The sequence below is a fragment of the Bathycoccus prasinos genome (assembly GCF_002220235.1).
Source record: "Bathycoccus prasinos genomic : Chromosome_3".
Taxonomy (NCBI): domain Eukaryota; kingdom Viridiplantae; phylum Chlorophyta; class Mamiellophyceae; order Mamiellales; family Bathycoccaceae; genus Bathycoccus; species Bathycoccus prasinos.
In genome coordinates this window covers 142222-159430 of record NC_024006.1, presented here as the reverse complement: position 1 = coordinate 159430, position 17209 = coordinate 142222, and the positions used below count along the sequence as shown (strand labels likewise).

Sequence of the window (17209 nt, the reverse complement as noted above, 5' to 3'; positions counted from 1 at the left end):
TTTGGCACATTTGACCTACGAATACACACAAAACAAACGCTCGTATAACCGGTCGAGAGAAGAAGAAACAGAAGAAGAAGAAGACAAGGAAGAAGAAAAACAAGAACATCGACATGTTTTCGCTCTCCTCCTCCTCGATTTCGATGATTTCAACACCTTCCAAACCTTCCTCCTCTCGTGGTGGTCGGGGAAAAGCATTCTTTTGCTCTTCTGATGATGGTGGTGGTAGTAATGGTGATGACGATGCGCTTTTGCGCGACAAAACGTTGCTCTCGAAAAGAGATTTGATGAAACGAGTCGCCGGAGGAGCGTCCGTGATGTTGTCGTCGTCGTCTGGTTTGATTTTACCCGGGCTGGTGCCAAGCAGCGCGTTTGCCGCTGCCGGAGAAGAAGCTTCTTCTGCTTCTGTTGCTCTCCCTAAAATACCGAGAACTGAGGTTCCGTTGAAGTTTACCCAAGAGTACCCTTCCGCGGTGATTAAAGGATGCTGGCAGTTATCGGGTGGACACAAAGGCGACCCGGCGGATGACAGAACGTCGAAAGATAAAGGCGCGGTGGAAGATTTTGAGACGTTTGTAAATGCGGGGATTACGACGTTCGACACCGGGCCGACGGCGTGCGGATACGGCGACAGCGAATTAGTGATTGGAGATTTTTTAAAGCGCAATCGAAACAGTGAACAGTGTCGAGTGCACACGAAGCTGTGTTGCGTTGGGAGAGAACAAGTTGCGATGACTGAAAAATGGGTGAAAGAGAACGCGTTTGATGTTCCGAGCAAACGCTTAGGCGGGTTGAAGAAGATCGATATGGTACAAATGTATTGGAACGATTACGGGAGTTCGCAATATATTGATTGCGCGTTGCATTTGACTGATTTAAAAGCGAAAGGTTTGATTGGCTCCGTCGCGTTGACGAATTTCAACACGAAAAAAATGGAAGAGATGATTAACAAAGGCGCGGAGATTTCTTCGAACCAAATTCAGTATTCGTTGTTAGATCGACGACCGGATTTGAAGATGAACGAGTTTTGCAAGGCGAGCGGAGTGAAATTGTTACCGTACGGCGTTTTAGCCGGCGGTTTTTTATCGAGCAAGTTCTTAGAGACTGACGTAAAAGACGTCGTTTTAGATACCGGCTCGAAGAGGAAGTATTCGTCGGTGATAAGAAACTTCGGCGGTTGGGGTAATTTGCAAAAATTGTTGAAAGTTCTCGACTCGATTGGGAAAAAACACGACCAGAGCATCGCAAATGTCGCCACTCGATGGGTTTTGGAGAAAGAAAGCGTTTTGGCGGTTATTTTAGGCGCGCGAAACGATTTTCACGTCGAAGATCATCAAAAGTTATTCCAATTTACGCTCGACGCGGAAGATAAAAGTAAAATCGACGAAGTTTTGTCCTCCACGACCAAAGCAACCGGCGACTGCTACGATTGGGAACGAGGAGGAAAGTGGTAATTTTTAACGTCTTCGAGCTGGAAATAATAAGCGAATAGCGGCGTTTAGAGTTGTATAGCAGAATAATAAATAAAAGCAACACGTGTTGATATAATATTAAAGGAATGATGACAATATTAGTATATTAGTTGTTGTTGTTTGTGGTTCTTTTCGTTTCGATGCTCTCATCTCCTTTTACGCCGATTTATTCGTCTCTTCCCATTTCATCTGATTCGCGTTCAAGTGCTTCCACCCTAACGGCCCATCTACGAAGTGATGTCTCAACGCAAACAAAAGTCGACACGTGTTGAACGCTGCGAAGCACATCCACACGCCTGGTAACGTCGACCCTTCAAATCTCAACGCAGTCAACATCACCCCGGTGCTCACAAACATACCGCCCGCAAGTCGCAAAAAGGCTTGGTGACCTTGCATCAACCCTTCCGCAACAAATACGATACCGTTTAATGGCTGCAACGCCGCTCCAATCAAGGTCGGTAAAACAGCAAATGTCTGCACGTCTTTGATCGGCGTGAAAAACGGAAGGGCAAAAATTGCCGCCGATTGCATGAAGAACAAGAAAACTCCGATTAGAATGCCCCAAGCTAACAATCTATCCGCGACAGCTTTTGCCGCCAACGGGCCGCCCAACTCTTTCGAGTGCATTCGCTGCGGGATCAAAATCGTCGCAATCGTCGACAACGCCAAGATAGCAATCGCGCCGAGCTGAAAAACTTGCGAGCTAACCGTATGTGCCGCCGCCGCGGTGCCCGTACTATCCATCGTCAAAATCGTTCTCGTCACCGCTAAAAACGTAATATTTTGCGCAAGCGATCGCAACTGCACTCCGGCGCCACCAACGAGTAAAGCACCAATCGCTTTCGCATCTGGCGGTTTCAATATTGACCTCACCGTAACCAAATTTCGTTTCAATAAAGTCCCGATGTACAACCCAGCGGCGACTAACTCACTCATCGACGTCGCCAACGCGGCACCAGCCACTCCTAAAGCTTTAACCATCCCAAAACCAAAAATAAATATCGGATCTAAAATAACGTTCATTAACTGTGACGCCAACGTAATCTTCATTGGCGTCGTCACGTCCAACGTACCTCGAAACGCCGCGAATCCAACCGTACTGACAATCGCCGGAATAAACGTCAACGCTCGAATCCCGATGTATGGCGCCGCTTGTATCCCAGTCGCTGAAACCGGATCTAGACCAACTAAACCTAACGCAGGATTCCTCAAACATCCCATCACAGTCATCCCGAACAAACCGACTATAAACGCGCAAAATATCCCTTCGCCGATTTTATTCTGCAACTCGGCTTTATCCCCACCCGCAGCCGCTCTCGCCACCATCGGCGCCACTACGGAAGGAATGAACGATATGATCCAAAATGCCGACTGAAAAACTTGATTCGCCGCGCCTTGCGCTGCCAACGCGACCGCATCGCCCATTCTTCCTACCCAAAATACGTCAACGATGCCAACCAAAGGAATGATAAGAAAATTTAACACCGCCGGTATGAACAGTTTCATGATTAACTTATCCGTCTCGTCGTTGCGAGGTAACACTTCCGGATCTATAGCCATGCCAAATCTAGGTTTTACTATTTTCTTGATCTCGCTGTTATTATCTTCTTTATTCTCGTCCATGGTCGCATCAAACGCGTGTGCGACCAAATTGTTGTTTTTGTCCTTCTTCCTCGAGTGAGAGGATAATGTGTACGTATTGTTTTTGTTGCTCGTGAAATACTCCCCCGCGCTGGAGCTGCGTTCGTCACTTTTTGTCGCGCGAACAACAAACGATGATCTCGTTTGTATCGTCTCGCCCCTTTTCTCAGAGCAGTTTAGCGTTTCCTCCTTCTTCTTCTTCTTCTTCGCGCGGTGTTGGGAGGTCGAGATGCCGGTCGAGAATTGACACGTCGTTTTTCTCATTACATTCTTTTCACCCGAAGGAGAAGAGCTCGCGACACCCGTCCTCGACGACGACGTCGAGCTCAACATGACGAGAGAATTATTGCAGTATCGTCTCTCTCTCTCTCTCTTTCGATGTTACTTTATCTCAAACACAAAACAGACGACAGGTGGTAAAGATATGTGAGGGAGTACAATGAAGCATTTCCGCACAAGGAGAGAAGTCTCCCAAGATGTCCTTTGCCACGTCGACATAAACATAAAAAAACACAACAAAAAATCAAAAATCGAAGACAACACCTTTATTACTGGACAACTAACTTTAAGAAGATGACAATTTGAACTACATGATACACACGCTAGTTTTTCTTCAACGCTTCCGCGCAAACGCTCATGGCTTCCGCGACGGTCGCACTTTTCGCTAACGCGTCGACGTCGACGACTGGATTTTTCTCCCCCAAGTCTTTGGCGATTTGCGTTTCGATGGAACCGCCGGATTCGAGGAAGCACCCGATGCATTTTTTCGTGGACGTTTCGATCCAAAAGGAGACCAGTTGCGGCTTGAAGTCACCAATTGGGCCGACGGCGGAGACTTTCCCGGTTTCCATCGCCGCGTGGCCTCCGAAACCGTAGAATTGCCAAGAGACTGGGCGGTCCGAATTCGGTTGCTCGAATACCCTGGAGTAGAAGAACGGTTCGTATTTGTAATCCGGGACGTCTTTTTCACCGATGAGAGTTCGCGCGCAGTGCGCGGCAGATGCTCTGGCGTGTTTCACGTGTTCCATTCTGTAATGTTCTTCGTTCTCATTTGGTCCAGTCAAACGAACCGGAAACGAACACACGTCGCCGATGGCGTAGACGTCTTTTTGGGACGTTTCAAATTTGCCGTTTACTTTAATCCCGCCATCTTTTCCTTTCTCCAACAGCCCGCCAGAAGAAGAGTCACAAAATGGTTCCACGTTTGGTCGAACGTCCGAACCGACACCAAGGACGACTAAATCGGCGTCCAACTCTCTCCCGTCGTTCAAAATGACCGATTTCCCGTCGTTGATTTTCTTCACGGAGGCGTTTTTAATAAACGTCGCGCCTTTCGATTCGTACAACTGTTCGTAATGCGCGGCGATTTCTTTCGTAAACAACCTCGCCATGATATTCGATTCTAACAAAACGACCGTTGGTTTTAAACCTCTCGCACACATCCCCGCGGCTACCTCTAAACCTATGTACCCGCCGCCGACCACCACCGGATGTTTCGGCTTGGCGTCCATCGCTTTCACCACTTCCAACGCGTCCTCGTGACTTCTCAAAACTTTACACATCTTTCCGTCAAAACCTTCAATAAACGACCCTTTGTGTGCGCTCACCCCAGTTGCAATCACCAACGCATCGTACTCGATTATTTCTCCGCTCGCGGTTTCCACCCGTTTCTTCTCGTAATCGCACTTCGTGATCTTGGTTCCCAATTTCGTCTCCACCTCTTTCTCTTTATACCACTCCTCCGTTTGCCTCTCCCCACCGCCCCCGACGCAGGTATGAAACCCAGGTAATCTCGCCGGTGACTGTTCGTTCAAAAACGCCTTCGACAGCGCCGGGCGTTCGTACGGCAGGACGTTTTCCTCCGACACGATTGTTACCGATGATGATGATGGTGACGACAACGACGACGACGACGACGGTGCGCCAACTAAAGCTCGCACGAGGTAGCCCGCGGAATTCCCGCCGCCAACGATCACCACTCTTCTTTGCGCCATTTTATTATGTACTTATATATATGTGTCTTTATACTTTTTCGCTTTGTGGGAAGGTGTTTCGTTTGCCGTTATACGTAGAGTTTTAATCAGAGTTTTATTCGTAGTACTAGTACTCTCGTGTTGGAAAACAAACAACGTATTAGATTTCTCAGTCCTTTTTTGAAGCTTTTTTCTCTCTCTTTGAATTCCTCACACACAGAAAAGAGAGAAGAATATTCGTATCTCTCTCCTCTGACGTAACCGTCTCTCTAATCTCTTCTCTCTCTTGTGTTTCTTTTGAAGGGCGGGTGTTTACGCATTATTAAAGCGTTTCAGAAGTGCGCGCATAGCAGTGTGCTCTCTCTTCTTTCTTTCTTTTTCGGTGGTGTATTACGCGCGGAGACCGTGCGACCGAGAGAGAGAGAAAGATTTAAACACGCATCATTAAATATTCAAAATCTTACCCGTTGTGGTTGTGTTGTTGGTTGTTGGTTTGAATAAAGATGAGTTTTACCTCGAGCACGACCACCGCCGTTTTGGCGTCGCGGCTGTCTTTGACGCGACGCGTTGATTCGTCGACGAATACTACGAAGAGTAACAGAGGTTGTCGAAAAGGATGTTTCGCGCCTCCTCGTTCTTCGTCTTCGGTGGACGAAGCGAGATCGACAAAGAGCAGAACGGCGAAAGGGAAGAAGACCTCCTCTTCTTCGAGTGGTGGGAAAAAGAAGACGGGATCTTCTTCTGTGCAACGAATAATTCATACGGATAAAATAGTCTCCAAACTGAACGCGGTTTTAAACAAAGACGAACAAAAAAAGTCCTCAAACAAAGACTCCATCGGGAACATCGACGAAGAGTTATGCCCGACGAAAACGAAACCGTGGTCGGAGATTAAGAAGATTGCGAAACCGTCGCAAACCGCGTGCGGATGGGACTGGACGTTTTATAAGTTGTCGAACTTCTCGAGCGAGGAGAACGCGAGAGAATACATGGCGATTAAACCGGTACCGGCGGTGAAGTACCGGGGGTATTATTACGTCGTCGATCATCATCACACGTTGGCGGCGTTAGAGTTAGCCGGGTGGGACGTGGATGTGACTTTGGAGGAGATTTACGAGTTCGAGGACGACTTGAGCGAGGAGGCGTTTTGGGGAATCATGGAAGGGAAAGGGTGGTCGTTTTGCAGAGACGAGAGTTACAAGAGAATAGATTTGAAGGATTTACCGGAGAATTTCGAGTTGTCGTCGTTTCGTAACGACGTCTTTCGCTCGTTGGGGGGATTCGCGAGGAAGTTTGGCGTTCTCAAAAGAGGCAAGTCGTTGGAGGAACGTTTGTTCTTCGAGTTTCAGTGGGGATACTTTTTTTGGTTACACAGATCGGACAAGTACGGATTATGGCCGAGCGCGGAGTTATCGAGAGGTTTCGATAGACTGATGACCATGATTGAAAACACCGACCAGGACGAATACATCGACAAACGACGGGACGTGACGGATATGATTGAACTCTCGGAACGCGTTTTGCAACCTTTGTATTCGGTGTTGGTGCAATACATCGGTCCTTTAGCCGCGACGTACGACCAGCTCCCGACGGGCGAAACCAAGAAAGTCCCAGGATTAAAAACGTTATTTGGAAGAGACTATTTACCCGGAGCGGTGAACGAAACCGCCGTTCAAGGGTTGATTCATATCAACTCGTTGAAGAACAAAAAAGTCGTCAAGAAAGTCTTGAAAGAAGCGACGGAGAAAAGCATCGACGACGTTTGAGAAGAAGAAGACGTTGAGAAGAAGAAAAAACAAAGTGTACTACTAAACTAATACTACATACTCTAGAAAGAAAGAAAGAAAGAAAGAGAACGACGATCGCGGTATCCTTGCATAGCTTTTGTTTACAACAGATTGTCCGATTGAGCTCTCGCTAGACGAGCGTGTACAACAACTATTGAAAAATCCTCCTCTCACTCTCTTTTCCTCATTTGTTTGTGAAATGCCTCCGCCTTCGCACTCGTTGTTCAAGCAGCAGCGCAGGCAAAAACTGAGACTTCTCTGTCTTTTATTCCTGTCGATACCTTTAATCGTGGAGATTAAATCGCATTACTATTCCGCAGATGATGATACGAGTCGACAGAGAGTGCAAATTCATCATCATTCCAGCAACGACATGGAACAGCACTTGCAACAACTCTCAGGCCAAGACGACGAGGCGAGAGATGGAAACAACAAGAAAGTATTACCAAAGTTCTTAGCCGGCGAAGAAGACGCGATGAAGTACATCGACGGGCACGGGAAAAAAGGTGGAGGAGGACGAACGCAAAGCGCGCACCGGAGAGGGTGGGTTGCGTCGAGTAGTAGTAGTAGTAGCAATAGCAATAATAATAATAAACCGGATAAGAAGTTTTACGACGTGTACTTGAAAAACGCGATCGAGAATAAACCAGCCTATCCTCTCTTGAAAGGCTTTCTGAGAACGGTTTTGGAGGCGTATCCAGAGTCGCGAACGTGGTTCGACGGCGGCGCGGGGACGTGCGGGACGATGAGAGCGTTGAGAAGCGCGGGGAAAATAGTCAGAGGGATTGAAATATCCGACGTAACGAAGACGTCGTGCAAGGAATTAGCGAAAGAAGGAGTGGTAGAAACGGGTGTTTTAAATGATTTGAGTCGCTTCGAGGACAAGCGGTTCGACGTCGTCTTCTCGAGCGAAGTCTTAGAACACGTGCCGACGCATTTAGCCGAACAAAGCGTCAAAGAGTTGGTACGAATCGCGAAAAAAGACGTGTTTGTCACCATCAGTTTACGAAGGAGTGGTCTAGACCCTAAAGATCCGAAGAAACCGGCGATTGTGCACCTCACCGTCTGGCCTCGCGAAAAGTGGGAGAAGGCGTTCGTCAAAGCCGGGTGCGAAATCAATCGAGCGGCGTTGAAGAAATTCGAGAAATACGACGAGACGAAATACGGAGCCAGACCAAACTTTTTCGCGTTCACCTGTCATCACCACCAAAAAGGCACCACCGAAGAAGAGAACGAAGACGAAGAAGAGCAGGAGAATCAATCGTAATACGAATCATCATCATCATCGCAATAAGTGGCGAAAAAAAATGTAGCCGACCACGCCGCAAAAGCGATGTAGAAGAGGAGGCCAAGGAACATCAATAAAGAAGACCAAAATCGATAAATTAACCCTAAACATCTCTGTTTTTAAAACCGTATCTTCTTCACCCCGCAACTGCTTTCCTCCTCATATCAACACACAGAAAACCTTTGTAAAGTCACATCATGTCGTTCGCTTTGCAAACCGCCTTGCCGATGCGCACCACCGCGACTTTCTCCAGGTTCGTTTTACTCTGTTCCTTTGTTCGTTGTTCATTCGCGCGTGGTCTCTGTCTCTTTATTCTCTTCTTCTGAGTTTAAAATATATTATTTATAAAGCGCGCGATCTCCGTCCGATTCTCAAGTGGAAAAGGTGGGGATACGGTCCTCCCAACACATCCCATCCGCGAATAAAATTGCGCTTTGTTTACTCACAACTTCACAACGCTCTTCTTCTTTATCACGTCTCTTCATCTTTCTCTCCACGTTCGTCTTGAATGGGTATCTTCTACGTACCGTTAAAAAATATAAACAGCAAAGTCAAATCGCAAACGCGATCCACCTCTCGAGGGGTGAAAGTCCAAACCAGAGCCTTCTCGGACGTGAACTTGGCCATCTCCGGCGCGAACGCGTTGATGCTCTCGCTCGGACGATTCGTCTTCATGCCGTATCAAAGAGCTGAAATCGCGAAAGCGGGTTTGCCGACGCAAAACGGCGAGACGCACTACGCCGCCGGCGACGTGAAAGCAGAAGAGGCTTCGTTTTTGAACACGACGAACGACCCGAGCGGCTTTACGTTGATTGACGTCATGGCGTGGGGGTCTCTCGGGCACGCGTTGGGCTTCGCCGCGCTTGCTGTCGGTTCCTTCTCTTTGCTTTAAGCAAACTGCTCGACCGAGGAGGAGCAAACTGCTCTGCGCCTAGAACCTTTATTATAAGTAGTCAAAATCAATATTATCATTTGTGCACACTATGTTACGTCAAGTACTCTCTCTTTGCTCTCTACTCTGCTCTTTCCTTCTATATGTACGAGAGCTCGAGAGAAAAAACAAAAAAACGCTAAAATTTCTGAAAAACAAAAAAAAAACGCATTTCTTTTTGTTAACAACAACAAGTATCATCACGAACTCCTACTCTTCGCGGAAAAGCGCAGGAGTAGTTGCGACGACGCAGAGTATAACAACGACGAATACTAAGCGAGACCAAGAAAGAGTGTTTTTATTTTCGAGAGATTTGTTTTCTCTCCAAGCGCGCTCTTTGTATTTATTTTTGTTCGTGTCGGCGTATTTAATTCTGATCTCGTTGGCGATTGTTATTGAATTGACTCGATCGGTGGTACGGTTAAGCGCGTTCGCGTACGGTTTATCAATCGCGTGAGAGTTTAAGTTTGTTTCCTGTTATCTTCTTTCTTCTGTTCGGTCGTTGGGTGTTCGTGCGCGCGGATGAAGACGATGACGATCCTTTCGAAAAGAAGAATGTTTTTCTTTTCCTTGCTCGTTGTTACTTTTTGGGGTGCCTTTGCGCGCGCCGAAGAAACGACGAATAACGTTCCGAGCGTCTCGACGTGTTTGTCGATGCCAGACGTGAGCGCGTGTGCCAGTCCGACGTCAAACACGTGTAAAGCTTTGTTGAACACCTGGAACGACGCCGGGTGTTTCTGCGATGGCGTGGAGACGGTGGATATTTCGGCGTACGCGAGCGCTTTGGAAGGCGCGATGTTAGCGAATGGCATCGCGAAGCACGACGCGTCGACGGATTCTGTTTGCGTGCAAGCGCTGGCAGAGCAATCGTCATTTGGTGCGCAAGATGTTTTGAAAGCTCCAGCGTACGCGTACGCGGTGAAAACGTCTTCGACGTCGTACTCCGTACATTGGGCGGCGAGCGAGAAGTACAAGGACGAGACCGTTTCCTTATATTCGGTCACGCCTTACATTCCTGGTGCTGATAAGATGCCCATTCGATACACGTGGCCATATTATGGCATCTCATCGACGTTAAATAGTAGTGTCGCTTTTGGCGGCGCTTTATCTACCTCAGTCGACTTGTCGGATATGGAGCAAACCGCGTCCAGTTTGGGAAGTGTCATTGTTTTTCTAGTACACGCCGTCGTGATCGATGGTACTGGTACAAAAACAGTCTCTCCGAATTTCGCGTCGGCTAAATACGTCCCGGTTCTCGCCGGAAATCCGATTGTTGAGATGTTTGCCTCGGCGACTTCATCTGATGTTTCTACGTCGTGCGGTACGTTCACGTCTCCGTGCGCGTCGTTGGCGGCAACGTTGGCGTCGACCTTGTTCAGAAACGCTGTGAGCAAGAAAGTGTCGTTGCTTCCCGGAACGTTCGCTTCGAGTTCGTGCGGTCTTTCGATAACGTCTCTTGGACCAGTAGAGATTTCTTCTCTCACTGGGTTGCCCGATTCAACTACAATCGACTGCGGATACGAGAACCATTTTGCCACGATTTCCGGCGACGACGATGCAGTCACCATTTCTGGCGTGACTATTCAAAACGGTCGCAGCGAAACCGGCGGCGGATTAAAAATCGCAAACTCGGCGACTTCTGAGCGCGTTCAGCTCTCTGATGTTGTCGTGAAAGACTCCCTGGCAGAGAATTTGGGTGGTGGTATTCACGTTGTGAGCGCCTCTCCCAAGTTTGATAACGTCGTCGTGCAAAACTGTTCGGGAGGTAACGACCGAACCGGGAACGCCAATCGAGGCGGTGGTATTTACATCGAAACGAACTCGAATGTCATCGCGAACGATTTGACCGTGAAAGGTTGCTCTCTGGATGTTTCTGGAAAAGGTGGTGGTTTGAACGTCGACGAATCTTCCAGCGGCGTTTTCACCAACGCCGTCATTGAAAACAATTCAGCATTTTTCGCGGCTGGTATTTTCATCGGGAACAATTGCAAGCCAAAGTTTATAAACGCGAAGGTTTCCGGGAATTCGGCGAGTTACGGATCCGGCATTGGTATCTTTAATGGTGGTGACGCCGAGTTTGTGGATGGCACGATTTCCAAGAATACGCCAACGGCAAATGCCGAAAGTTACGGTGGTGGTCTTCTCGTTTATTCAGGCGCTAAAGGAACGTTTACCGGCGTTACCTTTACTGAAAACGAAGCAGATTACGGTGCGGGAGTCATGGCGTGGCCACAAGCAATTTTACTCACGTTTGATTCCTGCATGTTTACGAAAAACGTCGCGAAAGTCAACGGAGGCGCCATCAACGCCAAGACGGCGTCAACAATTGTCACGTCCGCGCAGACAACTTTGGCCGGAAACGTTGCCCAAAATCTCGGTGGTGCCATTCATGCTGAACCGTCAGCGTCAGTAACCCTTTCGTCTGAAACGACCGTCTATAAAAATACCGCCAAAAATGGTGGTGGCGTGTCGTGCGTCGGCGCGGACATCACCATTAATTCGGCTTCGAAATTTGTTGAAAATGTCGCTTCTTCATATGGTGGCGGTGTTTACCTCGAGTCATCGTGTAAGACTACTGTGACCGCCGCGGTATTTTCCGGGAACACTGCTGGCGGAAGCAACGAAACGGTATGCCCGAGAGTTCGCGGCGCTGGTGGGGGCGCGTTCGCCGTCGTCGGAGTATACGACGTCTCTTCCGTATCTCAAGGCGCGACCAACTTGGAAATCTCCCAAAACACCGTTATGACGAAGAATGCGGCCATCGACGGCGGTGCAATCTTTGTGTTGTCTTCCAGTGATGCCGCGACGACGAGCTCTGCTTCTGGTTCCACCCCGTCTGTGTCTTTGTATTCCGAAGGCGCGATCGTTACCGTTCGAGAAGGCGCGACACTTCTCGAAAATACAGCCTTTGGATGTCACGGTCCTGGCGAAAAGCGCGGCGCTGGAGGCGGCATTTACGCGAGCGTTGGTATCGTCACAGCTAAGGATGCCATCTTCTCTAAAAACGTCGCCGCTACACACGGTGGAGGTATTCGCGCCGTAGACAACGTGGCATCTTTGAAGCTCGACGCAACGATCATGGCTGAAAACGTCGCCAGTGATGGATTTGGAGGTGCTATTGCGAGCTCTGCAATCGCGTTTCGAGTAGAAAACGGAAGTGTCATGTCGAAAAACGAAGCTACTAATGGTGGTGCGATTTCCATCGCGCCGCCGTCGGAAGAAAGCGGTGCTGACTCGGCACTCGATTTCGAGCTCGCGTCTCTGACTCTCGACAGTAACGTAGCCTCCAAAGTAGGCGGCGGCGTTTATTTCGACGCCAACTTTGCGAAAGCTTCGATAACACCAACTACGATGAATACTTTATCACAGTTGATTTTTCGTTCGAACGTGGCGGAATCTGGCCCGAGCGTCTACTGGACGCGAGCGTCTTCGCCGAACGTCGAGTTTACGTGCGAAAGCTGCAGCAACTTGCCAACCTTTCATCCAGAAGATTACGCAACGGAGGCGTTGAAAGTTCAAGCACCGGCGCATGTCTTAGCCGAGCTCTCAAAAGGCGTCGGATCGGGTGAAGTTGCCAAATCGTTCTCGGTTGAACTCGTGGACTATTACGGGCATGTCGCGGTTTCTGAACCAGCGTCATCAACGTGTACAATATCTACTGCTTCGCACGAATTGGACGACATCGCTATCACGGATTACGCTGGAGACCTTGGAAGGCTCGAATTTTTGAAAAATCACTCTCCTTTGGTCGTTTCCGGCGAACTCTCTGAAAATTCTCAGAAAGGCGTTTCAACCTTTGACAAGGTGACATTTCGGGGCGAGCTCGGTGACGTATACCGCGTATCATTTTTATGCAAACGCGAGAACGATGTTCAAATCGGCGACGAGTTGATATTGAACGCGCAAATCTTAAACTGTCTTCCCGGGTACCAGCCTAATTGGATGAACTTAGAGAACGGCGAAAAATCTGCGAGAATATGCAGTTATTGCGAAGATCGAACGTTCAATCTGGATGGAATACAATGCAAGCCGTGTCCTGAAGGTGGCGATTGCCGCGGTGGGAGCGATATCTCCTCACTTGAAGGTTGGTGGCGCTCAAATGACTTGTCCGAGTACATCTTCCAGTGCCCCATGGGTGCGGAAGCGTGCAAAGCGACTAACTCGACTGGCAACGTCGCATGCGAGGACGCCTACGAAGGGCCGGTGTGCGCGTTGTGCAAAGAAGGTTTCCGAAAGTTAGGCGGCAAGTGTTTGAAGTGCCAATCAAAACCCATTACAGATGCTATTCCAGTTATCGGAATTTTAGCCTTGATCGGGTTTATAATTTACATTTTCAAGAAACCGCTCCAGGAAGCAGCCGGAACGGTACTCGCCACGTGCGTCATTTACGTCTTTCAAACGCTCGGTTTGTTGTACTCCTACGACGTCAAATGGCCTTCGCCTATGAAGAGAACGTTGGGAATACTCGACGTGACCAACTTAAACTTGGATGCGTTAGCGCCGGGATGTTCGAACGCCTCAAACACGTTTTACGTGTCATACATTGGAGCTTTGACCGTGCCGCCGATCATCTTGATGCTTACTTTCGTCGCCTTTAACACCGCCGGTGTGATTAGGAAGATGAATAGGAATACATTCCTCGGTTTGAATATCAACGACGAGATATTAATCGAATTCCAAGGTAAATGTAAGCGTAACTGCGTTTGGATGCTCGTTTTAACCTACGCTGGCGTCACCAAAACCGTCTTGCAGCTCTTCAACTCCAGAACTCTGGACGTTGGAACGTTCTTACGCGTGGATTATAAAATCGAAGCCGAAGGTGCGACGTTCAACGCCTACCGATCGTCCGCGTATCTCGCGATGATTATTTATCCGTTCGGTCTACCGTTGTTTCTTGCATGGAAGTTATTGAAACGACGTCCGACCGGGAAATTATCGGAATCCGATTCCTTGCGTTCGACGTACGGTTTCATGTACAAATCCAATCGCCCGGGATGCGAAGGATGGGAGCTCGTTTTGTTGGCGACCAAGTTCTTTTTAGCCGCCATTCCAGTGTTTGCTACTGAAAGAAACTTGCGCGGCGATCCGAATTCCGGCTACGACGTCTCTTCTGAATTCGCATCGGCGTGTCAAATCGCCATGGCGCAAATGCTCTGCGGCGTCGCTTTCTGTTTGGCATTATACGTCAAACCGTACGCTCAACCGTTGCATAACCGCCAATTCTCGTTGGCCATAGGTACCGTCATCTCCTGGTTGGCTGTTACGACTGCCGTCTTTGCTAACCCACAAGCGTTCACGAACACTGAATCTAGCGGTGTCGGTGCCGGTTTGGTCATCTTTTCTCTCGTCACTTTAGCCTACGCCATATCTGCGTCGGCCAAAGCCGGAGAAAAGCCTTTCGCTCGCGAGAAAAAAGACCCGGACGAACCGTCGTTTTGGAAATCCCAATCGATGTTTTTAAAATCGTTGAAAAGAACTGATGTGCAAACGACGCAAAAAGGCACGTCAACCACTGAAGACAACGACGAGAAAGCTTCTTCTTTGAAGCCTCTCGCGGCCGAAGCCGCCTAAAGCGGCGGCGTTCACTTCGTCTTCGACTCTCATGACCTGGTGCATTCTCCTTCACACATATACATACGAAAGTCGATCGAGAACACCGAAAAGAATCCGTATTTATTCAGTTATTTATTATATTATACATATTCATATTATTATTCGATGCAACACTTCCCCGGGCGGGCGCGTTATATGTCATAAAAGAAGAAGACTCGCTGCTAGTCTTCCTCGCGTATTTTTTCATTCTCGAACGCACCCTAAAACGACCGGTCTTCTTCAATTGCTCATTTTCAGCCATCCATCGTTTTCCTTCTCTTTTCTTCGTTACTTTTTGGTTGTTTCGAAACACCTCTTTGGGAAAGAAAAAACAAACAAAAAACATGCAGCATCGCTCTTCCAACGCGGATACGATTCGCGCCGAGAGCGAGAAAGTGAGGCAGGCGAACGAGGAGCGATTGAGAGAGAAGCGAATGGTACGTCGTCGTTTGATTTCTTTTTTTCTCTAAACTCTCTCTCTTCGTCACTTTTGTTGAGCTTTTTGATTGATTGATTGCCTTTTCGGATACGATCGGGTGACGAATTCCAGAGTTTCTTTCTCTCTCTCTCACGTACCTTTTCCGCACTTAAAGCATCACGGATCGATGATCTGAAAGCCTTTCTGTATTTTACCATTCGCACATCAACTGACGCGACGACACTTTTCTTTTCTTTTATAGCAAAAATCCTCTCGCTCGAGCGGATCTGCCTCCCCAGGGGCGATAATCTTTTCGATATTAGTGCTCGTCGCCATCGCGGTGTTTGCGATTGGCCATCCGTCCGGGCAAAAATTGTCGAACCAAGCGTCGAGGAAGTTTGGATTAGGTGGATGGAGTAGCAATGGCGGTGATTTCGATGTTGATAGTAGCGGCGGCGACGCGGTGGACGTTTCGGAAGAGTTGGCGCCGTCGGAGACGATGTCCGAGGAGGATCGAGAAGAGATTGCGGCGGAAGAAGCGGAAGAAGCGCAAGAGGAGGCGGCAGAGGAAGCGGCAGAAATGGGTTTGAATAACGATGCGGCTGAAGCGGTGCCATCGAGATCGAATATGGATTCTATGGCCAGATGGGCGGCGTTGGGCGTGCCCGAGGTGTGCATTAGACCGGGCGTCGCGCCGAGCGGCGTGATTCCAGGATTAGAGCTTCACGATCGATACGACGACGCTTTTTACACGAAACCGGCCGGAACAACTGCCGCGCACACGGATAAAGTGCAACACACGGAAGAGCAGCAAGCGGAACACGAAGACGCGAAGGAAGAGTTGCAAGACGCGAAGGAAGATTTGAAAGACGCCGTGGAGGAGTTGAAGGAAGAGATTATCGAGGAGAAAGAGGAAGAGGCAGAATTGGCTGCCGAAGAAGGCGTTACGATTTCCGACGAAGAACAAACGGAAGACGAGACCAAGTTGGAAGTTGGGCAAGAAGACGCCGAGACGATTGCGGGTGCGTCTTCCGACGAAGGCGAAAAGAGACGCGCGCGAAGCTTGCTTGGGAAGCAAAAGAAAGCAGGAGGGAGAATCACTGGCACGCCCTTAACGGCGACTTCGGTGCAAAACGTTCCGTTAGCGTCAGCCTCGTTCGGTCGCGAACGATACGCTGGGCCGGAAACGAACCCGTTACTCGTCGAGGGTATGTCTGAAAACGCCGACGATATCGACCAAGCGGACACGGAACAAAGAGTCATGTTTGAAGTCGCGAAGCTGTCGCTCTTCGACATCGCGTGTCAGTTTGCCAACGCCGAGTGCGCGGATGCAGCGGCTTTACAGTTGGCTGCCGCCTTAAGAGCGGACGCCGAAGCCGTTATCAATCCGGACGTGTCCCCAGAAGAACTCACGGAAGTCTCCGCGAGACTCTCCACGTTGCACAGCAACCCGAGAACGATGTTGAACTCGTCCAAGTTACCGGCGATGGGCAAATCTGGCGAACTCGGTTCGTGTGCGTTAACCAGCGACGCGGAGTATGACCCAAGCGGGCAACGATTTGACGCGACTGTTTCTCGATTTGCCTCGGTCATTGACGTCCACGACACGTTGGTGTACTGCGCGCCTGATTCTAAGTTTTGCAAATTCACGAAACTCACCGAACCGATCACGGAAACGACCGTTCGATTGGACGCGGCTTCGTATTTGATGGCCAAAGCGGCGGGTAAAACCATCCACTCCATCTTGGCCAACGACGAAGGTTTAGGACGAGGTATTTCCAACTGGGGCTACGAAGGCGAGCCGACGCACAACTTTATCACCACTTTAATGCTCTTGCGTTCTGGTTTGTGTGCTCGATTGGATGTTTACGGTCAACCGTCCATCCCTCTCGATTGGTTCCGCTCGCAAGGATACGGTCACATCACCGCCATTCCGGGAGATAGCGAAGAGGATCAAAAATTAGCCAAAACGCTCGTCCAAGAGAGGTACGCTTATAGAGTGGTGATGGATCAAGGGAAAATGTGCTTCTTCAAGTAAACGAGGGAAGCAGCAAACTCTCTCTCGGGTGAAGAGAGGACGGCGGCGCGAAAGAGAGAGAGAAAAATA

The 17209-nt window shown here is 49.0% G+C and overlaps 8 protein-coding genes across 8 annotated transcripts; 6 read left to right on the top strand and 2 right to left on the bottom strand.

Moving 5' to 3' along the window:
* Window positions 1-113: 113 nt before the first annotated feature.
* Bathy03g00940 (aldo/keto reductase) lies at window positions 114-1454 on the top strand (the record flags this gene model as incomplete). Its single annotated transcript, XM_007514375.1, has 1 exon — window positions 114-1454. The coding sequence occupies one exon, from the start codon at window positions 114-116 to the stop codon at window positions 1452-1454; it is 1341 nt and encodes a 446-aa protein (XP_007514437.1).
* A 174-nt stretch (window positions 1455-1628) lies between these two features.
* Bathy03g00930 (MATE efflux family protein) lies at window positions 1629-3446 on the bottom strand (the record flags this gene model as incomplete). The annotated part of the gene is made up of 1 exon (XM_007513965.1): window positions 1629-3446. One exon carries the CDS (start codon window positions 3444-3446, stop codon window positions 1629-1631), a length of 1818 nt encoding a protein of 605 aa, XP_007514027.1.
* A 269-nt stretch (window positions 3447-3715) lies between these two features.
* Bathy03g00920 (monodehydroascorbate reductase) lies at window positions 3716-5107 on the bottom strand (the record flags this gene model as incomplete). The annotated part of the gene is made up of 1 exon (XM_007514039.1): window positions 3716-5107. One exon carries the CDS (start codon window positions 5105-5107, stop codon window positions 3716-3718), a length of 1392 nt encoding a protein of 463 aa, XP_007514101.1.
* A 482-nt stretch (window positions 5108-5589) lies between these two features.
* On the top strand, window positions 5590-6852 carry Bathy03g00910 (unnamed protein product; the record flags this gene model as incomplete). Its single annotated transcript, XM_007514399.1, has 1 exon — window positions 5590-6852. One exon carries the CDS (start codon window positions 5590-5592, stop codon window positions 6850-6852), a length of 1263 nt encoding a protein of 420 aa, XP_007514461.1.
* A 220-nt stretch (window positions 6853-7072) lies between these two features.
* Bathy03g00900 (hypothetical protein CHLNCDRAFT_57495) lies at window positions 7073-8140 on the top strand (the record flags this gene model as incomplete). The annotated part of the gene is made up of 1 exon (XM_007514389.1): window positions 7073-8140. The coding sequence occupies one exon, from the start codon at window positions 7073-7075 to the stop codon at window positions 8138-8140; it is 1068 nt and encodes a 355-aa protein (XP_007514451.1).
* Window positions 8141-8669: 529 nt separating this feature from the next.
* Window positions 8670-9053, top strand: Bathy03g00890 (predicted protein; the record flags this gene model as incomplete). The annotated part of the gene is made up of 1 exon (XM_007513979.1): window positions 8670-9053. The coding sequence occupies one exon, from the start codon at window positions 8670-8672 to the stop codon at window positions 9051-9053; it is 384 nt and encodes a 127-aa protein (XP_007514041.1).
* Window positions 9054-9623: 570 nt separating this feature from the next.
* Bathy03g00880 (predicted protein) lies at window positions 9624-14663 on the top strand (the record flags this gene model as incomplete). Its single annotated transcript, XM_007514010.1, has 1 exon — window positions 9624-14663. The coding sequence occupies one exon, from the start codon at window positions 9624-9626 to the stop codon at window positions 14661-14663; it is 5040 nt and encodes a 1679-aa protein (XP_007514072.1).
* Window positions 14664-15028: 365 nt separating this feature from the next.
* On the top strand, window positions 15029-17140 carry Bathy03g00870 (predicted protein; the record flags this gene model as incomplete). The annotated part of the gene is made up of 2 exons (XM_007514152.1): window positions 15029-15121; window positions 15365-17140. 2 exons carry the CDS (start codon window positions 15029-15031, stop codon window positions 17138-17140), a joined length of 1869 nt encoding a protein of 622 aa, XP_007514214.1.
* Between the last annotated feature and the right edge of the window lie 69 nt (window positions 17141-17209).